The sequence below is a fragment of the Tetrao urogallus genome (genome assembly GCF_951394365.1).
Source record: "Tetrao urogallus genome assembly, chromosome: 12".
NCBI lineage: Eukaryota > Metazoa > Chordata > Aves > Galliformes > Phasianidae > Tetrao > Tetrao urogallus.
In genome coordinates, this window is record NC_136825.1 from 18386529 (window position 1) to 18410437 (window position 23909).

The 23909-nt window shown below is 47.4% G+C and overlaps 1 protein-coding gene across 1 annotated transcript in view; it reads right to left on the reverse strand.

The window, feature by feature from the left end:
* Positions 1-1435: 1435 nt before the first annotated feature.
* The window catches only part of GLG1 (golgi glycoprotein 1), a gene marked incomplete at both ends in the record, with an annotated part of 55820 nt that continues 33346 nt past the window's right edge, over positions 1436-23909 (reverse strand). The window contains 21 exons of the mRNA XM_079541270.1: positions 1436-1603; positions 1885-1991; positions 3147-3267; positions 3638-3745; positions 4189-4290; positions 4509-4651; positions 4997-5120; positions 5907-6044; positions 6591-6683; positions 7513-7630; positions 8663-8751; positions 9135-9248; positions 9880-9942; positions 10821-10907; positions 11733-11870; positions 13193-13346; positions 15318-15419; positions 16131-16252; positions 19114-19328; positions 20630-20813; positions 23393-23464. Of these exons, the coding sequence (XP_079397396.1) occupies positions 1436-1603; positions 1885-1991; positions 3147-3267; positions 3638-3745; positions 4189-4290; positions 4509-4651; positions 4997-5120; positions 5907-6044; positions 6591-6683; positions 7513-7630; positions 8663-8751; positions 9135-9248; positions 9880-9942; positions 10821-10907; positions 11733-11870; positions 13193-13346; positions 15318-15419; positions 16131-16252; positions 19114-19328; positions 20630-20813; positions 23393-23464 (2562 nt within the window). The remainder of the gene's footprint in view (positions 1604-1884; positions 1992-3146; positions 3268-3637; positions 3746-4188; positions 4291-4508; positions 4652-4996; positions 5121-5906; positions 6045-6590; positions 6684-7512; positions 7631-8662; positions 8752-9134; positions 9249-9879; positions 9943-10820; positions 10908-11732; positions 11871-13192; positions 13347-15317; positions 15420-16130; positions 16253-19113; positions 19329-20629; positions 20814-23392; positions 23465-23909) is intronic.

A 23909-nucleotide genomic window follows, 5' to 3' on the forward strand; every position in this document is an offset into this window, starting at 1 on the left:
GGCATGTGATTTTTACTGCAGCACACACGCAGGAGAGCACATCAAGAAGGCTGATAAAGCACACCCTACTGTACACACTGTGCTGGCTCTTGTGCAGTCCTTTCTAGGTCGAAAGCATTGGGGAAATCCATCTGCTCAGGCTCTGACCACAGCATGTGGCTTCCCACCTCTCCTTCTAGCACTAAAGGAACAAAGATGACGGCCACAGCTTTTCCAGAACACCTCCTTCCTGAGCACCCATGTGCACACACCGACACGTCTGCCTTTCACACCATACCATTCTCTTCCCCTCCCCTCCTACCTGGCTTTCAGGACCAGCACCTGCATCCCAGGGAACACAGCTGCTATCCTCATCGACTGTCGCTGTGAGGAAACTAAAAGCAGCGCTACAATTCAAAAGGTGGAGGCCAGTTACAAACCACTGTGCTGGCCCACACGTAGCTGTCAGAGCGGCCAGGTCGAGCGTTCAGTTGCATCCTGCATCACTGACAAAGCACTGCGCTGCCAGGGTGTCAGGACCACCTGTAGGAAGTTAACTGGGAAGGGTAACAGCTTAACAGCAGCAACGTGAAAGAAAAGGAGTGTTAAAACGTCACTGCATCATCACTAAAAAAGACATTGACCAAGTAACCAATCCAGGCACCTCCTGCCTGCTGACAGCAGCACTGCACACTATGGACAGGCTCTACAGCCTCGTGTCCACGCCGTGTCTTCAATCTACTGAAGTCGTACAGCTCACATGAGTACTTAATCCTGGTCGGTACTTTATTCTATCTTGAGCAGCAGAGGAAGAAAGGGAGGACATCTTTTCAGCCAAAAGAATCCACAGTAACAAAAGCAGGATATTCACTAGGAGGGGACACCGGTGCCGGTGTCCATAGGTTGTCCCAGACTATGCTCTGAAGATGCTTTACACAAGATGAGCAAGATGTCCAAAACAAGGCCAACTGTGGTGCGAGATGCAATTTACCCTTTACCTTCCTGCCTCCATTTCACCCAGCCACAGAGGAGGACTGTATTTCAGTACGAACCGTTACCTAAATCATATTGTTGGTATGCAGATATATGTCTTCCTTTAAAAATTTACTTAAAAACTGCTTGAGCTGCAGGTCGTTTCAGTCTGATTTGGAGAGTGAAGGCAGTTCCAACAGTACAACAGAGACTTGTCTACAGGCAGGTAAACGAGAGTCTGCTAACAAAGGGGTAACAAAAGCTGCTGGCTGGGCTGCCAATGTTGCACATAAACTTTCATAGGATGAAGATGCTGTGGATGAGATCCAGGATGGGAAAACTGAGCCAACACCTGCTGCTGTTCTAATTTTTTTTTTTTCTTTTTACTCTCCTCTCTCGCAAGAGGGGGTGGGTAGACTATACAGAGGAGGGCTGTACAAAACCGGGCACTGGGCAGGCATTTCTCCAGCAGGCGATCCAGGCTCTACCTGTCCTTGAGCTCTCTTGTCACCCGCTTGGTGATGCGTCCACACATCAGGCCGATCAGGAAGAGTACACAGATGCCAACTGTGATCACAGACAATATGTAATTCTTGGACGGAGAGGTCATAACTTGCATGGCAAGGTCAGAGAAGCCTTCCGCTGGGGCAACCTAGGGGTGAGAGGGAATCAATGAGCCAAGCACTGCTTTCCACGCGAACTCAGCCTGGTTATTTCGTAAGGGCTGCCATCTGTTGCAACAATTACAAGTTAAACTGAAAATCTGGTTTTTATTTTTTCTCCTCTAAAACCTCAAAATGCTGAACAGCACTGCAAGACAACAATGTTCCTAAAGCTCAGGCTTTCGGTAGAACACATTGCAACAGAAAGATCCAATGCAAAAAAAAAAAACCAAAAAAACAAGGGAGGTCCTTAAATCTGTCCCATATTCACCTTTGCAGCATAACTCCACATTTCAATACGATCATTAAGGCGTTTCTTGCATTCAGGCTGCAGCCTCACACGCTTGTCCTCCAAAGCTTCCATTAGGCATGACATTTCTGTGATGTGCAGAAGATAGTGTTACAAAATGGAAACCGTGCCTTCAACCACGTGCTGTGGAAAGGCTGCTGGAAAGGGTTATTTCAGTTCTATGTGAGGCTGATGGTTGCTCTGCTTTCTAAACGGACCCACTAGGCTGATGAACTGCACACAAAGCCCTGGCTTCCCTTTGAAGGGAATTAATTTTACCTGTCAAACGTACCGAAACAAAAAGCCAACCGTGGGCAAATACTGACAGGAACAAAGCAGGATCAGAGGGATTGGCTAAGAGTAAATCTTGTGAAACTAAAGTGATTTGCTTCTGTAAGAGAAGCAGCTTAGACTCAGGGAAGCCTTTGATACAGCCTACTATAGCACAGGCATAAGCTGGAGCTGCACAAAGCTGATACAGAGTGAAGATACACATCAGATACACATCACTGCAAAATTGATCCCACTCACTTATTCTGAACAGGATTTACCTGAGCAAGGATTTCACAGAAGGGCTACGGAACTGATTTCATACTTTTTTCAGTAATCACATGAATCAGGCTCCGGGGAGACCTCATGGTGGCCTTCCAATATTTGAAGGGAGGGGATAAACAGGAGGGGGAACGGCTGTTTGTGAGGGTGGGTAGTGATAGGACAAGGGGAATGGTTTTAAACTGAGACAGGGCAGGTTTAGGTTGGATATCAGGAGGAAGTTTTTCCCCCAGAGGGTGGTGAGACACTGGAACAGGTTGCCCAAGGAGGCTGTGGATGCCCCATCCCTGCAGGCATTCAAGGCCAGGCTGGATGTGGCTCTGGGCAGCCTGGGCTGCTGGTTGGTGACCTGCACACAGCAGGGGGTTGGAACTGGATGAGCGCTGTGCTCCTTTGCAACCCAGGCCATTCTACAATTAATAAAGGAACATAATACACTCTCTTTAAAAACAGCAGACAGGCTGCAAGGATATGACATCAGGACTGCAGAACTGATCCTGCTGCCTTGGGCAGAAGGGAGGACTGAACACTGCTTGATACACCCCCATCCAGCAGCATCCATCACTTCTGCAGCAGTTCCAGCCCACAGAAAAACAGCAGAAATATCTGGTACTTAAAATCATGCTGGTATGAAAAGGCAGCTTAAGGCCCTCAGGACTCAGAGGTTGCACAAGGGAAGCACGAGCACTTACGGCGTCCTCTCCCTGGAGGAATAGCAGCACAGTGGTGTTTAATGTCCAGGGCACAGGCTGTGTGCAGCACTGGGTCCACAAAGATATCTGCTTTGCTCTCCTTCAGCATGTTGAGCACTTCCTGGGGGGGGGGGAGAAGAAATTGCAAGCACATCTCAAGCAACAACAAAAATAGGAGAGAAGAAAACAGCACAGATCCTGCTGCTCTGCACTTCTGAAAGGTGCAGCACCTTTTCCAACCCAGCATCATGCCAAACAACACCACCACTGGATAAAGGTACGAATTTAGGCTGTTTGAGGCTGGATTAAACATTCTGCTTTATGAGGGTAAGCACAGTTACCTCGACTGAAATAACCACACTGCTCTAAAATGCAAAGCCTCCATGCTGGCTATAACACAGCTTGGGTTGGGATCTACAAAAGTACTTAAGAACCCCAACTAGTGCAGGGATGAGATGCCTTTCAGAGCTCATCCAGCACATCTCCTTTACCTTCTTGCACATTTCGGTTTTTATTTTCAGCAGGTTCACTTTCAGGCATTCTTCCACCTGCCCAGTCTGCTCCTGAGCTGCTGCTTCTTCAGCACACAAGCTGGAAATCTATTGCAAAGAAGGCATTTTAATGAATCAGTGGTTAATGACAATGACTGTGCCTTTGATATCTCAATACATCAGTTCATGAGAGGGTTCTGTTAGAGAACACAGGTTACTTTCCCACCCAGAAATCTGTGCCAGATGTGATGCACTCAGTAATGCGTAACCTTCAGAACCCAACAGCAAGAAGTCCACACTGCTGTACTGAGAGGAAGGCAGGGAGGAAAAATAGCACAGAAACACAAGCAACACTTGAGATGTGGCTTGTTCAGGCTGTTAAGAGTGAAAGGTCAAATCTGATTGTATTGCAGTTAAACTTGACAAGATCAGAAGGACAAAAAGAAAGCAGTATTTCTCTCACAGTCACAAGCACTGATTGAGAAGGGACTTCATGAGACATGAATGGGGTTTTTATTCGGAATAAGCAAATGCAGAGCTGCTTCCCCTACCTCTTCAGAGCAGTGCATCTGAAGCTGGGGGTCCAGTCGATAATCAAGAGCTGATTCCTGGATTATCACTCGAATTTGGTCCTCGCAGTCTGGAGAGAGACGCTATTGAGCGGAGAAAGTCATTAACCCACTCAATCACCTCCATTCTCATAAATCAATCCCCTTGCATCTTAACCTGTGTACTCCCTACCTGCTGTGCAGGAGCATAAAACCCCATTTCTGTGTATATATTAGGTGCACTGAAGAAACTGAGCGCAATTTAATTTGTTATTCAGTGAGAGTTGCTCAGCACAACCCAGCACAGCCTCAGCGCTGCTCACCTGGTCTGCGTACTTCAGCTTCAGGCAGGAGATGACTTGCCCCTCTAACTCTGTGTCATCCTTGGCTCTATTCAGGATATTCTGGCAGAATTTTGGTATGTCTGCTTTGCAGGCCTTCCTCAGCACCGGGTTGAGGCGGTAATCTAACCAGGAAAGATCACAGAACATCATTAGAGCACCCACCTGCTCACACTGCAGCACGTAACGCTCCAAGAGATCTGATAGAGATTTCCCAAGTCACAGTTTTTCCCCATACATTTAATTTTGGGGAACAAAATAACAGTTTTCCACTAATCAACTGTAACTAGGTAAGCGGTGCTTTGGGAGTGAAGCAGCTCTGCGCGCTGGCCCTCAAGAACTGGACAGAAGAAAGTTAAGTGTGTGCACTGACAGCTGTGAAAGAAACCAGGTCAGTTTTGTCCCAGCCACGCAGATCACTCACTGGCTCAAGCAGACAGTTATTAAGGTCTTTATTCAGGAGGGAATACCTGTGTTCTGTGTGATCTGGCGCTTGGTTATCATTTGCTTGCACTTTGGATCCATCACTTCACTGTTCTTGTTTTGTTTCAAACACTGCAACATGTTTTTTGAGTCTGCTTCTGGACAAAAACGCTGTAAAAACAAAAAGGTGCAGGTTTTATCACTGGAGACGTGAAAACATGGAGACTCATGGAAGAGAATAACCACACACCCAGCCCAGAGGTGCAGAGAACCCCATGCTCCCCAACCCCACTATTTCCTATTAAGAATAGTGCCAGTCTCTCAGCTGCCCCTGGGCACGAAGACCTGTGCTTATGGGGTGAGCACCAAGCTGTAGACTCCTGACTTGTTTCCAGCCTTCAGCTTACACTGGTAGCACTAACAGACTTCTTTTTATTTTCTTTCACAAGTGACAGCAAGTGTATTTGCAAGACGGTTCCTTTAAGGCAGCATTTCTGATTTTAAGCAAGCAGGTTTCTGCACAATTTTTGCCTCCTTATCAGGCTGATGAAAGTCTACGTGCACCAGCAGCGAGCTGAAGATGCCACTCCTCTCTGTAACCTCAGCTTCTCCACCTTGCTTAAAGGACAGTGCAATATACAGCAAGGGGAGCGACGGTATGAGCCCCATGGGAAGCCTCACAGACTTCCTCCTCCTTCTGCTGGCACTTGAAGACAAATCTACCGCTGTGCAGGCTTTGATCTGATACTCAGAGTAAGTTAGAAGGGAAGAACCCTGAAGAAACCTGATTCTGAGTTGAGAATCTGACTACTTGCATGGAAGCAATCACACTTTGAAACAACACAGACATTTTCTAAGAAGCCTATGGGAAGTCCAAAACTGTCCAAAAGTCCAAAACCGGCTCGAGGCACTTCCATGTCCAAACCTCACCCTCTGGAATCAGCAAACACCCGTCACCTTGATCATCTGCTTGCAGACCCTCATCAGTGTGTAGTCCAGCTCTGGATCCATCATCTCTGTCTCCTGCAGCTTGAACACCTTCTGGTGGCACCGGGTACTCAACTGCTTCTTGATTTCTTTCAGGCATTCTATGATCTACAACACAATTACAACCAGGTCAGGCTTGCTGTTGGCATGATTCCACCCTCTGTTGCTCCAGTCCACCTCTGTGCCCCCCTGCTGGCTCACCATCTTCACCCATCAGCACAAGTACGTTTATGGTGCCTAGATTTTATCAGACAAATCATTACCAGTGCTTATTTCCACCACTTGCTTCAAGCTCATCTTTTCCCACAAACAAATGTAATGCAACAAAGGCGACCTGGACCTGCTCCAAAACCCCAAACCTCATCCTGCAGATTATACCTACAAAACCTTCAGCAACATCTGCAGTCACCAGCAGCTAATAGCTTTATATCAGCACCATAATGCTAATTTTGCACGCTCACAGCAATGCGTTCATGCAGTATTAAACGCTTGGGAACTGGCAGAAAAAAAATACAATGCTCCAAAATAGCAACAGAAGATTTCAGTAATATCAAAATGAAAACCTAAACCTGCAGGGAGAGGAAAAAATGATCTAAAAAAAAAAAAAAAAGTTTCTGAAGCTAAATTAAATAAATTATTCAGGTGATCCATTACCTGAGCATTGCCATAGGGAACGTTCTGGCAGTAATTCTTGATGTCACTTTTACAAGCCTCATAGAGCTCTGGTTCAAGTCTGATGTCCTCCGTCTGCAGGAGAGATTCCAGCACAAACTTTTAACTGGGACTAATACAGTTCAGACAGAGCCATCTGCTTACAAAGGGAGGTCATAGGTTTGATTCAATGGGGGTAAGAAACGTCAATAGGAACTAAACTTTGCAAATCCATGCAGGGTATCAGTTTTGTATGGTGACTGCGGGGTGTTTTTGTTTAAAACACAACGCTAGAGGTAAGCAGTTGTTTCCCAGGCTCCTCCTAGAAGGGCACTGACACAAAGGCCTGAGCCAGCTAAAAGATCAGGTGAACAGTGAGGACCACCCAGCAGCCATCCATCTGCTGGGTGATCTATAGGATGCAAGTGGAGCTTCCTGCTTTTAGCAGTGCCCAAACAAAGAGCGTGCTGCTGTCAGTACTGCAGCAGAAAGCTCAGAGGTGGCCTTGCATGCTACCCCCAGTTATACACACAGCAGCTTAGAGCAGCTGGATTCAAGGCAGCTCATCTGTTCTCCTCTCCTCAGTCTGTAAAATGAAGCTCATACTTGCTCCAAGAGGACTTGTAAGGACACAGGCACATGTAGCACGCTGCTGAACACTCATCATCATCACTTCTAGCTGAAATTCCAATGACCACTTAGTTTTCTCAGCCTTCACAAGCCTACACTGAAGGCACTGAAGCAGACAGTCGTTATTTTTCACTGCCAAGGTCAATCGAGCCCGGCGTTGTAAGAACAGTGGAAACCATAAATGAGACACACCATACAAACGAGCTTCATTTTGTTCCAGGGTGCACAAAATAGGAAGTTGGGACTGAAAGACCTTGCCAGAAGAGCAGGCAGACCACGAGTTTCACACGTTTACCATTTCTAGCTCCTCCACACGCAGCTGCTTGCGGCACTTCAGAGACACCCTGTGCTCCTTGGCATCCTGCAGAGTGTCATTGCGCACCGTTGTGCTCAGACAGATCACTACATCCACCCTGCAGAACAGAAGGAAGGTTTTTAACCCACGTATCCTCCGCTCTGATCAGCCACAACCCCAAGGATCTACACATAACAGCATCCTGAAGTGTCTAGTGGCACAGCTCCGAGTCTTGGGATTGCAATTCAAGCCCCTAAAACTGGTGATGTCTAATGGCAATCTAAACCAACAGATACAGTAATATTCTGAACATCCCTACAAAGCTACTGGCCACCAAAACCTGTGCTCTTAAAGTCGATGAGCATGTCAGAAAAGACAAACTGTAACCACTAAACCTCAGAAATACACAAAGGTATATATCTTCATATGATGATCAGAGGGCTGGAGCAGCTCTCCTGCGAGGAAAGGTTGGGGGAACTGGGCTTGTTTGGCTTGGAAAAGAGAAGGTTTCAGGGAGACCTCATGGTGGCCTTCCAGTGCTTGAAGGGAGGGGATAAACAGGAGGGGGAAAACGGCTGTTTGTGAGGGTGGGTGGTGATGGGACAAGGGGGATGGTTTTAAAGTGAGACAGGGCAGGTTTAGGTTGGATATTAAGAGGAAGTTTTTCCCCCCAGAGGGTGGTGAGGCACTGGAACAGGTTGCCCAAGGAGGCTGTGGATGCCCCATCCCTGCAGGCATTCAAGGCCAGGCTGGATGTGGCTCTGGGCAGCCTGGGCTGCTGGTTGGTGACCTGCACACAGCAGGGGGGCTAAAAAGAAATGAGTACTGTGCTCCTTTGCACCCCAGGTCATCCTATGATTCTATCACCTACGCAGCACTGCAACCAACCCTTTTGTATCAAGAGAAGGGCATTCATATCATAAACTGCAAGCAGTAGTATTGCCACCCATGAACAGGATTGACTTTAAGTGTAATTTAGATCTTGGAGAAGGATACTAAAACCTTCCCACTGAAATGAACAAACCAGCAACACCACAGAGAAGTCAGCCTTCAGAGGAAGCCCATGCTTTCTGTTACGTCCTGAAATACTCTGCACACAACTCTCGGACGTTCATACAGTTAGGATGCTGCCTGGTTTGGCGCTACGTACTTTTTTTTGATGTTGGGGCAAAGTTTCAGCACATCCTCCTTGCAGGCCATTTTGAACTTGTAGGAGAACCTGAAGTCTTTCATTTGAACCTGCAGGAACGAAAAGAAATGAGAGATTTTGGTCACCTGGAGAAAAATGGTGTGTGTTGCCTGGAAGAACGCTCAAGTGCAGCAGTCAGCAAATGCTTCTGGCCACAACTAATCCTCATGGATGTCACAGGGATGCTGCCCCTTTGAAGAAGCAAGGACCCCCCATCACATGCCAGGGGGAGGAAGTCTGGAGAAGAAACCGTTCCAGAAGTGACCACCTGTGACCAGGCACACAAATACAACTCTCTGAATTCACAAAGGCAACCTCAATACAGTTGGAAATCAATCTTAAAAAAAGGAAAGGGTATCATAATTAGCTAATTCCTGCCAACACCCTCAAATGCAACCAGTTCCCACTGATAGCATAGAAAAGCACTGCTTACCAGCTGGAAATGAGTAACTCCGATTGCACATTTCTCGTTCATTTCCTTCTGGTGTTTGTTCTGTATTAAACACTCCATCAGGTCCCCGGAATCAATCTGGTTATCTGCAACCTCCTGCAGGACAGACAAAAGGCTTAAAAATGAGCTATCCTCACAAGACAGGGTTTTCACGCTCCTTTAGCCCCCTGCACCCAGAAGTAACTGAGAGCAATGGGATTTGCACGTCTCTTCTGTGAGCACAGGCTCCCACACACTGACCACGTGGGCATTAAGAGACGCAGCTCAGAGAAGAATCATCCCAGACAAATGCAGCTTTAAACTCAGGACATAACGCAGGGATGCAATGCTCACATGAGTTACTAAGTCAGGTGCTCTCACTGCTCTTTAATTACTCAGTCCTGGAGCAATGGAGGAAGCTATTTCAACAACGTGAGCAGCGGAACGGCTCAGCACACTGCTCAAGGCAGGAGGAAGGAAAACAGTTTCACTTCCAATCAACTGTGAAAAGTAACTCCCAATTACAGGGCAATGTTAATCTTCCAACTCCAGTTTTTGGGCTACTATGCAGAGTACCATGCAGAGCTACGAAGCCTTGTTGGAGGGGGGTTGGTTTTTTCCACTGAGCACTTTTGGCAACTGCTTATTTCTGCTTTTACCTTTGAAATGCAGAAAGCACAGCAAGAATATTAAGATTTGACCTTTCCCACAATGCTCCTTCCCGAAGATACTGGTACTGAGTACTCACGTGACAGAAGGTCTGGATAATGGGCTCGCATGCTCTCATCAGCAAGGCTTCGATTTGAATGTCCTGCAGAAAACACACCGAGTTTCACTTTCACTGTATGCAGCCCAGAAAAAAAATGGCTCTGAAAAAAACCTGGTATGGGTTCAACTCAGAGCAGTTTAGAAGGCTTTGTTCAGATGCAATCCAAAGCCTCACCCTTTGGTTATGGGAATGCTACGGCCCCAACAATGCAGTAAATGTAAGACAAGCCTTCCAGCTTAAGGGAACAGTCTGGCCCCCACAGGTAACAACTCACTGCTTGGATAATTCAGCTGCTTTCCTCCAGATTGGATACTCAGCACTAGAAAGCATCCCGCACTTCAGCAGGAGTTAAAGATTAATGATATTTCTGAGCAAAGCATTTTGTAACCACTGCAAGGAAGCATCCCCTTAGGGCAAAACATTGACTAAGAGGTACAGGAAACAGTTTGGGGCAAGATATTCAAACATGCAGCTTCATGAAACAAGCAGAGCTGCTGGCATCACTGGAAAACTGAATGTCCTGCATGGCAGTTATTGCTTGCAAACTATTTGGGGCCCAGAGGGAAGCTGCAATATGGTACTCAAAATTACTTGCAAGCAGAACAAGAAACCAAGGTCCCTGAACGTATTTTGACTTGTAGTAAAGGTGAGCTACTTATGCAAAGCTTCTTTACCTTAAGCCCTTTTGGTCTGCTGATGGCATTTCTCCTGCTTGCAACCTTACCTGTTGCTCAGTTCTCTTCCTCAGGGGCTCCCCATGAAAACTAACAACATATGGGGTAAAAAGGACAGCAGTGCTTTTCTATGCTTAACCCCACACTGCGTTCCTGCACCACCCTTTTATTAAAAAAGAAGTACTGTCAAAATGGCACATTTAACCCCACTGCTCTTCCCTTCATCCCACGCTGGGAAATGCTCACCTCAGACTCCAGCTCAGTCAAGTTTCCCACTATGTCTCTGCAATCAGACACCAAGTCATCAAGATGGTCCTGGAGACATTCCAGTTCCTATCAAAATAGATGTTTCACCATAAGGTCTGAGCATCCTAGACCGCAATCCAGGCCTGAGATATTGCAACTCACAGGAAGCTGCCCTTCCTTTGGTAGCCATGAAGCTCCTGTAATGCTGTTTGAGTTGCTTTGCTTTGTTTTTATGGGGGGAGGGGGGGGGGAAGTGATGTATGTACCTAGTAATGGTTAAGAATATTGGTCTACAATGTTATCATTTGTTCTCAAAAGCTGTGCGATGCATTTTCACTTCTGGAATATCACATTTCAAGTGCCCTTGGAATAACCTCAATGAGGGGTTAATTACCCATCTGTGACAGGAAGACAAAGGCCTATGCTCTATGGCATCTGCTGCTGAATGGCTCCTTCCCTCCAGCCATGCTAGGGCAGAACAATTTAACATGAAAGTATTTGTTGAAACTTAGTTAAAAGAGCAGCAGATGTTAGCTCAGCTCTGTATAAACACAGGAAGTATGTCAGTATTTGCCAGATGGGAATAGGATAAAGTTTATGTGGGAAATGTCAAGCTTGTAATAGAATATTACAAATAAGAGTCAGGGTGGGGTTGCTTCTATAAAGTTCTTTTTGTTAACTATCCCCTGGCCTCATTTTGTTCCACTCAATGTTTGAACCCACAGCGCAAAGCTTCTTCATAGGACTCAGCCCCAGGCTAGGGTAGATTCCATTTCAAGCTGCATGCATTTTTAATACACTCTTGGCTCTAAAGAGATAACCAGCCACACAAAGTTCCTGCATTTCCCCCTTTTGTGCCCTTCCCACCCATCCAGCTTTGCAAACAGAGCAGGGTTGCTCTGTGTACAGTACCTGCCCCGTCTCTGTTTTCTCACTGCACCACTTCCCCAGGTCGATCATGCACTTGTCCTGCAGGGCCGGGTCCAGCTTCACATCCATGGCACGCTGGTGGAGGATCCGCTGCACCTCTGCTCTGCACTCCCGTGATAGCTGCAAAGAGGGCAAAGAGCACTCAGCGCATGTTTTGGCTCTCTGACTGTGTGCTGCATCACTCCAAGCCCACAGGGAAGAAAGGATGGTTCAAAACCAAAACCAGAAGCCCAGAATGAGGCAACAAAGCCCAGCTACAAATTCTTTCCAGCAGCGCCCGCTGCAGCACAGCAGAGCTGACATTCATCAAGGCTGAGGAAGAGACCAAATGTAGGAAACCAAGGGGTATTGGTACCGTGCTTGGCAGAACTGCAGTGTGCTGTTTGGAGCTTAAAACTTCACACACTTCCCTCCCAGAGCGCCCTACCCAGCGCTGCAAAAAAAGTATGGATGCAACCTCTGGTAAGTTTGATTTTAACATGAACTTTCAAAATGACAGCTGCTCCCCAGCCCATCTTCTAATGAATAAATGAAGAGTTAAAAGCCTTTTCTCTCTTTGATATTAGAGGCAGAGCGGCTATTGATTTTTTTTTGGCCAGTCCTAACATAAAAATGGAATTAGAAAGTCTCCACTCAGCACAGTGAGCAACGGCATTTAAAGAAGATATTCCTAAAAGAGAGATGACACTGCCAGTCAATAGCTGACCTCTGCCACAACAGATCTCGTACATCCAACTTCAAAATTCCTTTTTAAGCCAACCTGCTGTGTAATCCCACTGGCTCAGAGGAGCTGTGTACAGCACAGTGGCAGCATAGGATGCGAGCACCCAGCTGACATCAAAGGAATGCCTCAACAGAGGCACAAGAGGGCAGCAAAATTGAAAAGAGCACCTCTGAACCCAACAGATGTGATTATGGCACATCTTCAGACTGCAGGGCAGCAAGTCGGATCCCTACTGTCTTCTCTAGAGGCAGCAAAAGCACGTCGACCAGCAGAGCACGCTCCAAAGAACTGAAAGCGTGTTTTGCATCAATAGGAAGAATTTAAGGGACTATAATCCAAAGCTGCATTCAATTCAAAATTCAATTAGAAACAGCTTAAGACAGCTAGGCTCAGAAAGCCCTTCAGCATGAAACCAGTTCTGTAGCTACGCTAGCTATCTGTAAGGAATCACACTGCACTCTGGAAAGAGCAGAAGGAGGACTTGCCCTGCATCTGCACGGATACATGCAGGGAGTGGGCAATCGTCACATCTTCACACGGTCATTCTGCCTTCTCAGAACAGGACCACAGCCCTACAGGGCAGGGTCAAGGAGCTGGACACCTGACCTGGTTCAACAGCTAAGCTAAATCCTTCCAACAAGGATTCGGGAGTTCTTGCAGCACGCCACGGCCAGCACATGTCAGGTGGAGCAGCAGCAAGCTGCACGCCAGCACTCACCCTCCGTCCCTGCTCCTCTGTGCGGTAGGCATGCCTGTACAAACAGGAGAACACAGCCCCAGGGGGCATCAGCTCACTGGTCTCATTCCAGCCATGGGTATGGCAGAGGCGGGAGGCGTCGCCCTGGCACTTTCGGTACAGGACCACATCCAACCTGCAGACACAGAGAGCATCACTCACGCTGCTATTTCCTCCACGCTCAAACCTGTGGTGTTGTATTCCGAAATGCTTTCGAGGGGGAAAAAAATCCATTACGAGTTTCAAAGGCTGGAACATCACCGTCTGAACAGCAGAACGCCGGTCACTCTGGTTAGAATCAATTCCCTAATCCTGCAGAAAGGCCTTTAATTACAGATCAAACCCCCTGTGCTTCTTGAAGCACCTCCTATTCTCTCCCACAGCATGCCAGCCAAAGAACATGAGAAAAGCAACCGTCTCCTTGATGTGCTGCAGCAGCACAAAAGCAGGCCCATACCCATCTCATACATGCTTCATACTCAATCATAGAATGGCTTGGGTTGGAAGGGACCCCAGGGACCACCAAGTTCCAACCCCCTGCCACAGGCACGGCCACCAACCCCAGATCTGCTCCCAGGGCTGCCCATCCAACCCAATCCAATTTTGAAACTAGTTTCATAAGCACCTGAGTTCAGTTAATTGTCTGCTGTGGAGTTGAGCAAACTGAAGACTCAGCATCCTTTACTTTTGCACATGAGAGCACTGCATGAGCAGATTTCTGAAGACAGTGTCTAATGACATTAAGGTTAAGGGAGAGAGAGGCCCAGCTTTCCAAAAGGGGAGCTCCAGATTCTTCCAGCACTTCAGAAGGCAAACATCAAGTTACATCGCTGGACCAAATTACACAAAACAATACAGCAGAATAAAAACATGATGGTTTTCTTACTGTACATCTATACTAGGCATGGAATAAAACAGTTTATCTGAGCCAGCTTCAGTGGGTAAATGAGAAAGGGGAACCAATGACGCTCTGCCTACAAGAGGAATTAGAATTATCTTTACTCCCAGGAAAATGTAAATACTCCACTTCCCTTCTTTCTCCTGTTTGACTCAATAAATTATCTGCTGGAAATGTGGCAGAAGCATGAGAACCAGCAATGATGGGAAAAACAGGAAAAAAATTAAGTATTCCTATCTATCTATGGAGGCAGCCATCAAGGTCAATAGCAAGCAGGCACAAAGCCATAAATTCTGCGGTCCACGAAACCTTGTGCATTTTGGATGGAGAAAATTCACAGTGCTTATCAGCTTTTAACTGCTGGCAATGCTGCCCACAGGTACAGCTGGGTGTCAGATTTTCTTAACATCCCATTTAGGTAAATCCCATTTAGGTACCCTTTGCAGCAACGGAGGCCCATTTCCTGCAGCAGTTCCACCTGGTGAATTCAACTCCTTCACCTCCCAATCAAAGAAAGCCAAGCATTTATTTATTCTTTCCTCAGCTTTTGTGTTTAACGAATGCATACCTCACTCCCAGTCACCTTGGCCTTAACGTACACCTCACTCCCAGTCACCTCAACCCACCCAGGCACAACAGGCTCTGCAGATGTTTCAAACAAAGCACTGCCATGTTTTCATGAAGAAACAGGTAAAGTTGTGCTCCAGAGGGAATTACATCGCTCCACAGGCAGCCATCACACCCAGGGGACCCAAAGCAAGGCAGAAAGAGGAGCAGGGAACCTCCCACCACAGCAGCTGTTTGTTGATCTTAACACTCTGTTCTCATAACTCCCTTTTTGTAGGCTCACAGCAGATAAAACTGGCTGCCATCTATACAGAAAGTGACCTTCAGCTTCATGGTGGCCAGAGAAAGTTATTTTAAATAAAGATGCATTGAATTTCAGAGCTCAAAGCTAGAGAATCCTCTTCGGGTTGTATCATTCTTTTTATGTGAACACCTGATTTAAGTTAAAAACAGCAAACTGCTGTTCTAACATGCTGCTGCTTCTCCTGTTCTAGATGGGCACAAAGGCCCCCCATATCTGGAATGTTTGGCAGTTCTCCTTCCTCTGAGCAAGGTTATGCAAGTCTGGCAAGGAGTTACTAACGCATACAGACACTAAATACAAGCATCAAGTGAGGATAAGCCTTGTTTTACAGTACTCACTTCCAGTCACGAGAGATGAAATACTGGAGCTCCAGGAGCCGATGCTCACAGTCCTCCACCATCTTCTCCGTATACAGGTGCTCCATCAGGCAGGACAGAATCCTGAAACCAGAAGGAGAAAAGGTAAGTGTAATGCTATAAGGCGATGATAATAGCAGAGTGGCAAAGTCTTTGGCTACAATGGAATGAGAACGAGCCCAAATGCAGCAGCCATGGATGCAGAAATGAAGGAAAAGAGCTGCTTACCTTTGGAAGGCCTCAGGCAGGCAGGGATCTCCAGATAGAGATGCCCTCACCTCCACTGCCAACCCTAAAATGAGGGCTGGGAAGAGGTGGATCCTGGCTCTACCCCTTCCAGTCACTCAGGTGCACTGATCGCACCAGAACTCCCCTGGGTTGGCCCTGCCTTCCCACCAGGTGCTCCATCACTGCTTCAAGTCATGACTGAGCATTGCCACTGCAGTAAGGAAGAGACTGGGCCTCCTTCTAACAGTCAGCGCTGCCAAATCAGGCTTCCCAACAAACTGTACCTAAGCCATTCTAACACAGCAAAGATTATCTTTCTTCTCTTTCACGAAGAGGACAAACATCAACACACCATATTTATACCCTCCAATTCCACCCTTTTAATTATCTCAGCCAATCTGAGACATGACAAAATCAGAAGGAATATTTAATGCAAAGCCTAGCTCAGGAGACAGTACCATCAGACCTGAAGACACAGGAGATGTCAATCTGTGCAGCACAGGCTTGCTTGGTTAAGCAGCCCTTTCAAGGCTTGTTATAACCCAGCTGGAAGAGAGAGGCACCTACATGGGATCCCCAGACCGTATGTGCTTGCAGGCAGTCTGTATGACGGATTCACAGGCCTCATTCAGGGCTCTGTCAATGCGATAATCGGCACCGGGGTCCGTCTCTTGGATCAGTGTTTGGAGCTGGAAGAAAGAAATCACAGAGAAAACTAAACATACATATACACACATGGAGAAGATCCAGGAGCCCCACTGAAACACAGGATAAAGCGTCATCTGCTGCCCCATGCTGCAGTCCCTCTGCAGGGGTCCTCCTCAAGCCTCCAAACATGAATTTGGGAAGCATTTGCTGGAGGGAGAGGTGGGAACTCAAACGCACTACTCCACCCACTGGTAGTGCGGAAGAGGCAGCCTTCCACTCTAGGTCATACTCAGCCCCACGTGTTTCACACCAGAGACTAAACAGCCCCAGAGCTCCTTATGTTGCTGATCTACAGGCAAACATTTGTAGGTGACAAACTGGGAGCAAAAAAAGGAGCTTGCTTAGAATGCAACTGCACACCAATATCAAACGGGCTGCGCTGCGACCACCTTGACACTTACTTAATGATTCTTGTCACCGGTCCTCAGCCCAGCTAAATCAAAAGCACGCTCACAGTTTTATCCTCCATCCTTCAAAGCTTGCACCTAAACACCAGCCTGCACACTTATAGGGGGCACCAGCCCTAGCATCACAAAGCACAGGGGGAGAAAAAGCATCAGAGAACCAGAGAAAATGAAAGCTAGGGCTATTTATCCAGTAGGTAGCTTAATGATCAAGAAGACAGAGCCTGGGAGGAACACGGCATTTCCTGGGCTGAAGCTAATTATGCCCAGCCTCAGCCTGGGGATGCAGGCAGCTGGGATCACTGTGCCAGGTGTTACACAGAGCAGGATCATGTATGATCATGGGAATTACTCCCTCAAGGATGAATGGGTGAATAAGCCATCCAAGCTGACATTTGCTTACAGACAGATTAAGCACACTGGTCAGAGCACTACACGGGAAAGCATCTTCCTGCTGCCTCGGTGCTTTTGGTGCTATCAGGTGTAAGAGGCCTGGGCATGGGTGCTAAAACATTCATTATGTCAGAGGCCAAGACCTTTCACTCCTTAATCAGGAATGTCAGCCTGAACTCAGCCCTTCTTGGATCTTCCCATGTTTGAATGTCTTCTTCCTACCACACATTACTGACAGTACCTTGTTGATGGGCAGCACTGGTTTTACTCTCTCTTTTTTTAGGGACCCATCCCAGCATCTCATTCACAGGCACCCTTCTGCGTAACCTCCTTGCACAAGAGCTGCTGCAAAGGGCAGGCCACAGAGCCCCCATCCCTGGAGGTGTCCAAGACCTATGGGATGCAGCACTGAAAGTCAATGGGCACCGTGGGTTGAGCTGGGGTTGGCCCTGGGGATTGGCCTCTTCCAACCCTAATGATTCTATGAAAGAATTAAATTGCATTATCAGTGCTCCTAATGACACTACCGAAAGCACTGGGACAAGGTTTTCACTCTGCCAGTATCTACAGACAGACCCGGGACTGCTTTCTCTTCCTTATGAGATTAAGCAGAAAAAAAGTAAAAGCAGGAAGCTCATTTCAACGCAATAAATCAAAACTAAATCGTATTTTATAAAGTCGGCATTCAATTTGCTCATGTTGTCACTGGCAGAGACCAGAACACACGGCTGAACTTCAGGGGGAGTCACTACCAAGCCCTGCTGCTGCATTAACTGACTGTACAGATACAAGAGCTGTGGTCTAATTTTAAGAGGACTACGAAAAAAAAATACCATTAGATTTCCACGTTGTTTTTCCCCAGAAAATATGGAAACCTCCTATCATTTTATGAGAACATATGCAGACTTGCAACATCCTGACCCCGGGTTTTAAGCTACATTTACAGTGAAAATGGACTACAGAGGTTCCATGTACTGCAGGAGGTCAAGGACACCCATCTCCCCAAATTCCTGCATCAGCAGTAGCACTCCTTCAGCAGCTTTGCATCGATGTCACTTTTCCAGGCTCATCTCACATACATCGGCTGAAGGGCCATTAAAAACAGGATTAAGTACTAAAAACATAATATCACATGAAGCAGCACTAATGAGCTAGAACAAGCATTAAATAACTGCTTTCAAACAGGACGCATCTGGGCCAAAATTAAAGTTTAAAAAAGGCAAAAGAATCAACCTCATTTCAAAAAGGTATTTTGGAGAGGAACGATCCTTTGTTTCAGTGGCTGCAGCCACACTGCCATGCAGCAGCATGCTGTGCCTGTCCCTGAACTGCCACGTCCATCACTCAAGCTGAGCAAAATGGCAACAACAGAAGAAGTGGCAGCCTGCATGGAGATGATTCTGGTGCACTTCCAGGGTTAGAGCACGAAAGGAACAGAAAAGAGAAGGGATGCTTTAGAACAAGGATGAGTGGTGATGGCCTTATGTTGCACCAGGGGAGGATCAGGTTGGATATTAGGAACAATTTCTGCTCCCCAAGAGCAGTGATGCAGTGGCACAGCTGCCCAGGGATGGGGGGAGTCACGGTCCCTAGAGGTGTCCCAGAGCTGTGGGGATGTGGCACTGAGGGACGTGGGCAGTGAGCACGGTGGGGGTGGGCTGGGGTTGGGCTTGGGGATTTGAGAGCTCTTTTCCAACCTTAGTGATACCATGATCCTAAAACTTAAAAAGCTTCCCTACATCTTACATCCAGGATTCAAGAACTGCTGGAGTTCGAATACAAAATCCAGAGCAACGCAACTCAAAATGTATTTTCTGAGGGGCAAAAAAATAAGAAAGCATTACAAGCGTGCTGTGAGACAGCAAGTGATATTTCATCCCATGGAAATTACACAACTGCCTCCAGCACTCAGCGGTGCCCGGCAGAGCTGGATTGCCTGCAGCACAATCTCTGTGGCCATGCAGAACATCAGCAGACAAATCGCTGCCTGCCAGAGCTCTACCAACCCAGCAGCTGAGGATTGCAGAGACAGAAGAGCGTCTCACCGCCTGCTGGCAGTTGGGCCCCACGTTGCCCTTCTCTCCACGCACGACTTTCATCAGGCAGTGCAGTGTGCGGCCCTTGCGGTGCAGCCCGGAGCAGTGGTGCTCAATCTCCCCACGGCAGCTCAGGATGATTTCTGGGCTCAGGGAGAAGTCTTCCATGAGCATGCGTCGGTAGTCCAGCATCTCTCCCTGGCACTCGCTGCTCACCTGCCGACCTAGGACAAGAGGAGACTGTGGTTCAGTGCTAACGTTTCTTGGCCAGGATTCTTGATTTGAGTTTGAAAGAATAGGGACCGAGCGCAGCATAGAAATCTATCTTGTAAGATGCTTATGTCTGCTATAAGCTCTACTGTAATCCCACGTAGATGGATTGTTTGGAAGACAAAAGGAACACAATGGATTTTGTTCTGTGCCCCTCCAAACCTATTTATCCATCTACACCACCCCATGCACTGGAGGTCCTACGCTGCAACGCTGGCTTACAGGCAATATCACACAAGTCCGTGGAGCTGTGTGCAATAGAGTGCTCCTCCTAAGCCGTGCTTCAAGTGTGAGCCACGCTGCAGAACCTGTCTGCTGTGAAAGCAGAAGTCAACAACCCCAGAGCAGTCATTCAGGAAAGCTCCTGCCCTACTGCAGGGTAAGGAAGAAAACTCTTCCCAGAGCGGCACACATTTCCACATCAATCAGAACTGACAAGTTATTCCGAGTCACAAATGCACAGATTGCTTGCAGCCTTACAGCAGTTCTTCCCTCTCTGCCAGAGGCACTGCAGCATGCAGACCTGCTGCTGAATCATAAGCCACCAGCTGAACGCCAAGGGGAAAAACAGTTCCTCAGAGCAGATGCAGAGGACACAGCATGCCCACTTGATGCATTATAGGAGTTTCACAGGGAAACTTCAACATGGTCCTGCTGCACAGGGCTCTCTTACACCTGCAGTGGAGTCAGTGGTGTTAAGACTTCCCCAGCTCATGCTGACCTCAGTGCATAAAAAGAATGTTCTCACACTTAGCTTCATTCCAGATAGCTCCTGCACCTATTACCTAGCTTTTGTTAAGACATTTACTCCAGCTACTGAAGCGGAGAGGAAGAACATAACTTACAAGAGGCACAGGACTGAGAGAACATCTCCATCAAATAAACAAGTTGCCTATTCTGTGTGTTAAACTAGCATTGTTAATGCTTACTACAAAGGAGGAAAAAAGGCTGTTTGGATAACAGCAAATAGAAGGATCTGTAATTACACATCAGCGGTCCAAGTGGGATTTGCTATTTTGCATTTTGAACTCCTTGCCCAAACAACAGTCAGTGTCAGAGGTTGTTTCAGCTATACTAATCTTCAAAACACCAATGACAGACAGAAGCACACAAGGAGGAAAGCTGCCTTTGAAACAAAGTCAGACCAAAGGTTACCTGTAAAAGGTGACCATAAATACGCTCTGGCTCAAATGTCCAACAGAAACTTGAAGTCAGCAGCCGAGCAAGTCATACCTCTCCAATCAAGCCCACGTACCTCTGTGCACAGCAGACTCCAGGCACATCAGCAGGTAGGAGAGCCTGGCTTCCCGGGAGCGGGGCAGGTTCTCCACGTTGCAGCGGTATTTCTTCAGGTCGCTCTTACAGGACTTGGCCAGCGAGTAGCTGACTTTGTAGTCCTGGGCAATCAGCTTCTGGCGCGTCGTCAGCGCGTCACGGCACTGCAGGAGACACCAGGATGGCAATTAGCTTCCACGTGCTCATGGCAGAGCTGGATCTGCTGTTAGAAGTGTTTTAAACAAAGCCCGAGGTTCTCGAGCTGGACAGTGGTTAAATTTGTCTTTTCCTACAGAAGTGATACAGCTAACAATCCACACTGAGGTCAACAGACCAAAGGTTTCAAAAGCAGATTGCAGAGAACTGCACGTTCATCAGCTTTTGTGGAGGGGGATGGCTGAGCATGACTCATCCTCAGCACCTAAGATGAGCTGCTGACATTTATCCCAGTGCTGGGGCGCGCTCACCCCATGCCCTCAAGAAGCAATTCCTCCCCATCACATCTGCAGACAGCGTGTGCTGTGGGTTTGTTCTGCAGCACAGCAATCAGATGGCAGCACTGGTACACACCTGATCCCTGTGCTGCCATCCAAGTGGGGTATCCTCAGGGTCTGTGAACTTCTAGCCATAGAAACTCACAAGGACGTGCTAGAGCCAAACCCATTCCCTTGAGGATTCACTCCAAAAAGGGCCTGTAAAAACACTGCTCTGCTTCCTAACTTTTGTTTCAATTGCATGTATGTTAAATCTGAGAGTAGCAGATAATTCAGACTACCCTGGGCTAATTTCTCAGTTCTCAGACTACTTGAAAAGAAGGAAAGCCACACGTGTAGGGGAGAAAACGGGCAGCAATCTCAGCACAAGGAACAGAAAAAACCCTGCAGCTCTCTTCCCTTTGTTGCATTACTTTTTTTTTCTTCTGCCTTTTCTCCCCATACCTACTCCAAAACCTAGAAGTCCCACTGTGACATTACCCCATCCTCTCCTCCGTGCTCCATGCCATGCCCAGGGCCTTGGGAGCAGAGAGACTTGAAGCTGTGGATGCACAGAGGTGTGAACTCACAGAACCCCCCATCTCCAAGGCTGGTGCCCTGCAAATTGCACCCTCAGCACATCCCTACCAAAGCTGTGGCTTTGTCTGACTTCTCAACGCCTATATTTGTACCTGACAAGGGTCAGGCAGCTTACCAGACCCTGCAAAAACAGCACTGTCTCTGTACAGCCAAAACCAGGCTGAGCAAAGATAGCAGTCCATTTCAGCAGTGTGTTTGTAGAAAACGAAGTTTTGTTTTGAGCCCTCAGGGATGACTCCCTCAGTTCTGAATTCACTAATTGGAGCTAAGCTTTCATATAGCTAATGCATTTAAAGGAAAGGAAATGAGTCTGATCCCTCCAGGGCCTCAGCACGGTGCTCCTCCAGCACAGCTTCTGGAGAAGGCCTTGCAGACACCCATCTCTGTACCCTTTCAGACAGTTGATATCACCCCATTTAATTCCAACTACTACAACGATGCTCCTCAAGTGACTGAAGGCATTACCACCTTCCCAAAGCACCTGTATTAATACAGCTGCAAACAAACTCCTTTCAGGGACAGACTTTCCAGAACTGCTTTTATTTGCTGTTGAAAAGCACATCCTCATGATTAGCACAAGGAAAATGCCAGCAACAACCACGCGTCCTTCCCATGTAACTTGCTACTTCCTGCTCAAGATTTTTGGTTTCAAGGCTTTAGAAAGCAAAGCACAGACTGTCCTGCGCTGGGACATCTGGACGCCGTTTCTAATCTGTACATTGTGATGTACAAGAAGGCCTCGCCAAGAAGGGAGGAAAAAGAAGATCCAGGGAACTCCAGGCCAGGCCAGGCCCTACTGAGGCACGTGGAAAATAAAGATAAGGGGACTGGTGGCAACCAACACGGCTTCACCAAGGGCGAGTCACGCCTGACAAAACTCAGTGGTCTTTTATGATGGAGTTACAGCGTCCGTGGATAAAGGAAGAGCAACTGATGTCACCTACGAGGACAGGCTGAGAGAGCTGGGGCTCTTTAGTCTGGAGAAGGAACAAAAGGCTCCAGGGGGACGTGAGAGTGGCCTTCCAGTACCTGGAGGGGCCTCCAGGAAAGCTGGGGAGGGACTTTTTATAAGGGCATGTAGGGAGAGGACAAAGTATAAATGGTTTTAAACTGGAAGAGGGTAGATTTAGACTAGACATTAATAAGAAATTCTTTACTGTGGGGGTGGTGAGGCACTGGAACAGTGAGGCTGTGGATGCCCCCTCCCTGCAAGCACTCAAGGCCAGGCTGGATGGGGCTGTGAGCAACCTGTTCTGGAGGGAGGTGTCCCTGCCTTTAGCAGGGGGGTTGGAATGAGATACCTTAAAGGTCCCTTCCAACCCAAACCATTCTCTGACATATCAAGCTGACACCCAGCATGAGGCCACTCCTACTTGCACCACAGTCACAATGCTACCACCCCAGTACCAAGCCTGCCTTCCCAAATTACCCACTCAAAAGCTTTGATGTATTTAAAACCTTCAACTTTAAAGGCTGTTACTTGGATGCAATTAACTCAAGCTACCAGCACGTAGCTGGAAAACACAAACACATCTGTTAAAGCAGCCAGCTGTCTGACCATGTAAATGATGGATTTTCCTCAGTGCTGCAAAAGAATGAGGCGGTTTGAACTGATGAACAACCCAGTGACTTTCGCATTAAGGATTCCTCTCAGCGAGGCAGATACCCACCTTCTCACTCATTGATTCTTCAAACTTGTGATTAAAGAGGCACTTGTAAACTCGGCCTTCCCCAGCCTGAGTCTGTGAAGCAGAACAGCAACATTTGCCATTAAAGATAAGATGCCTAATGCTTAACAAGCAGGCTAAACTACCCCAGAAGGGATTTCATTTTCAAACTAGAAATATATTCAAGTTAATACTTCAAACAACAGCAATAGCTTCTGTACCACAGTTTGCATTTTTTAAATCCGGTCACATTCAGCAAGCGGCCCATCAGCAGATAAGAGCCAACACAACTGAACACGCTTACCTTTGCCTCCTCCTCCCCATCTGAGAAGCTCCTCTCCCTCTCACACCAGCTGATACCCACTCAACCACGTAAGCCAATTCAGCCCATTAACCCACTAGAAATGATACTTTTTTGTTGGGTGACTGAACTCAATTCCACATTTATTGGGAAGCGACAGCTACAAAGTGCCGGTTCTCAGTGTTGCAGTCTTGGGCTCCACTCTACCGTTCCATTCCC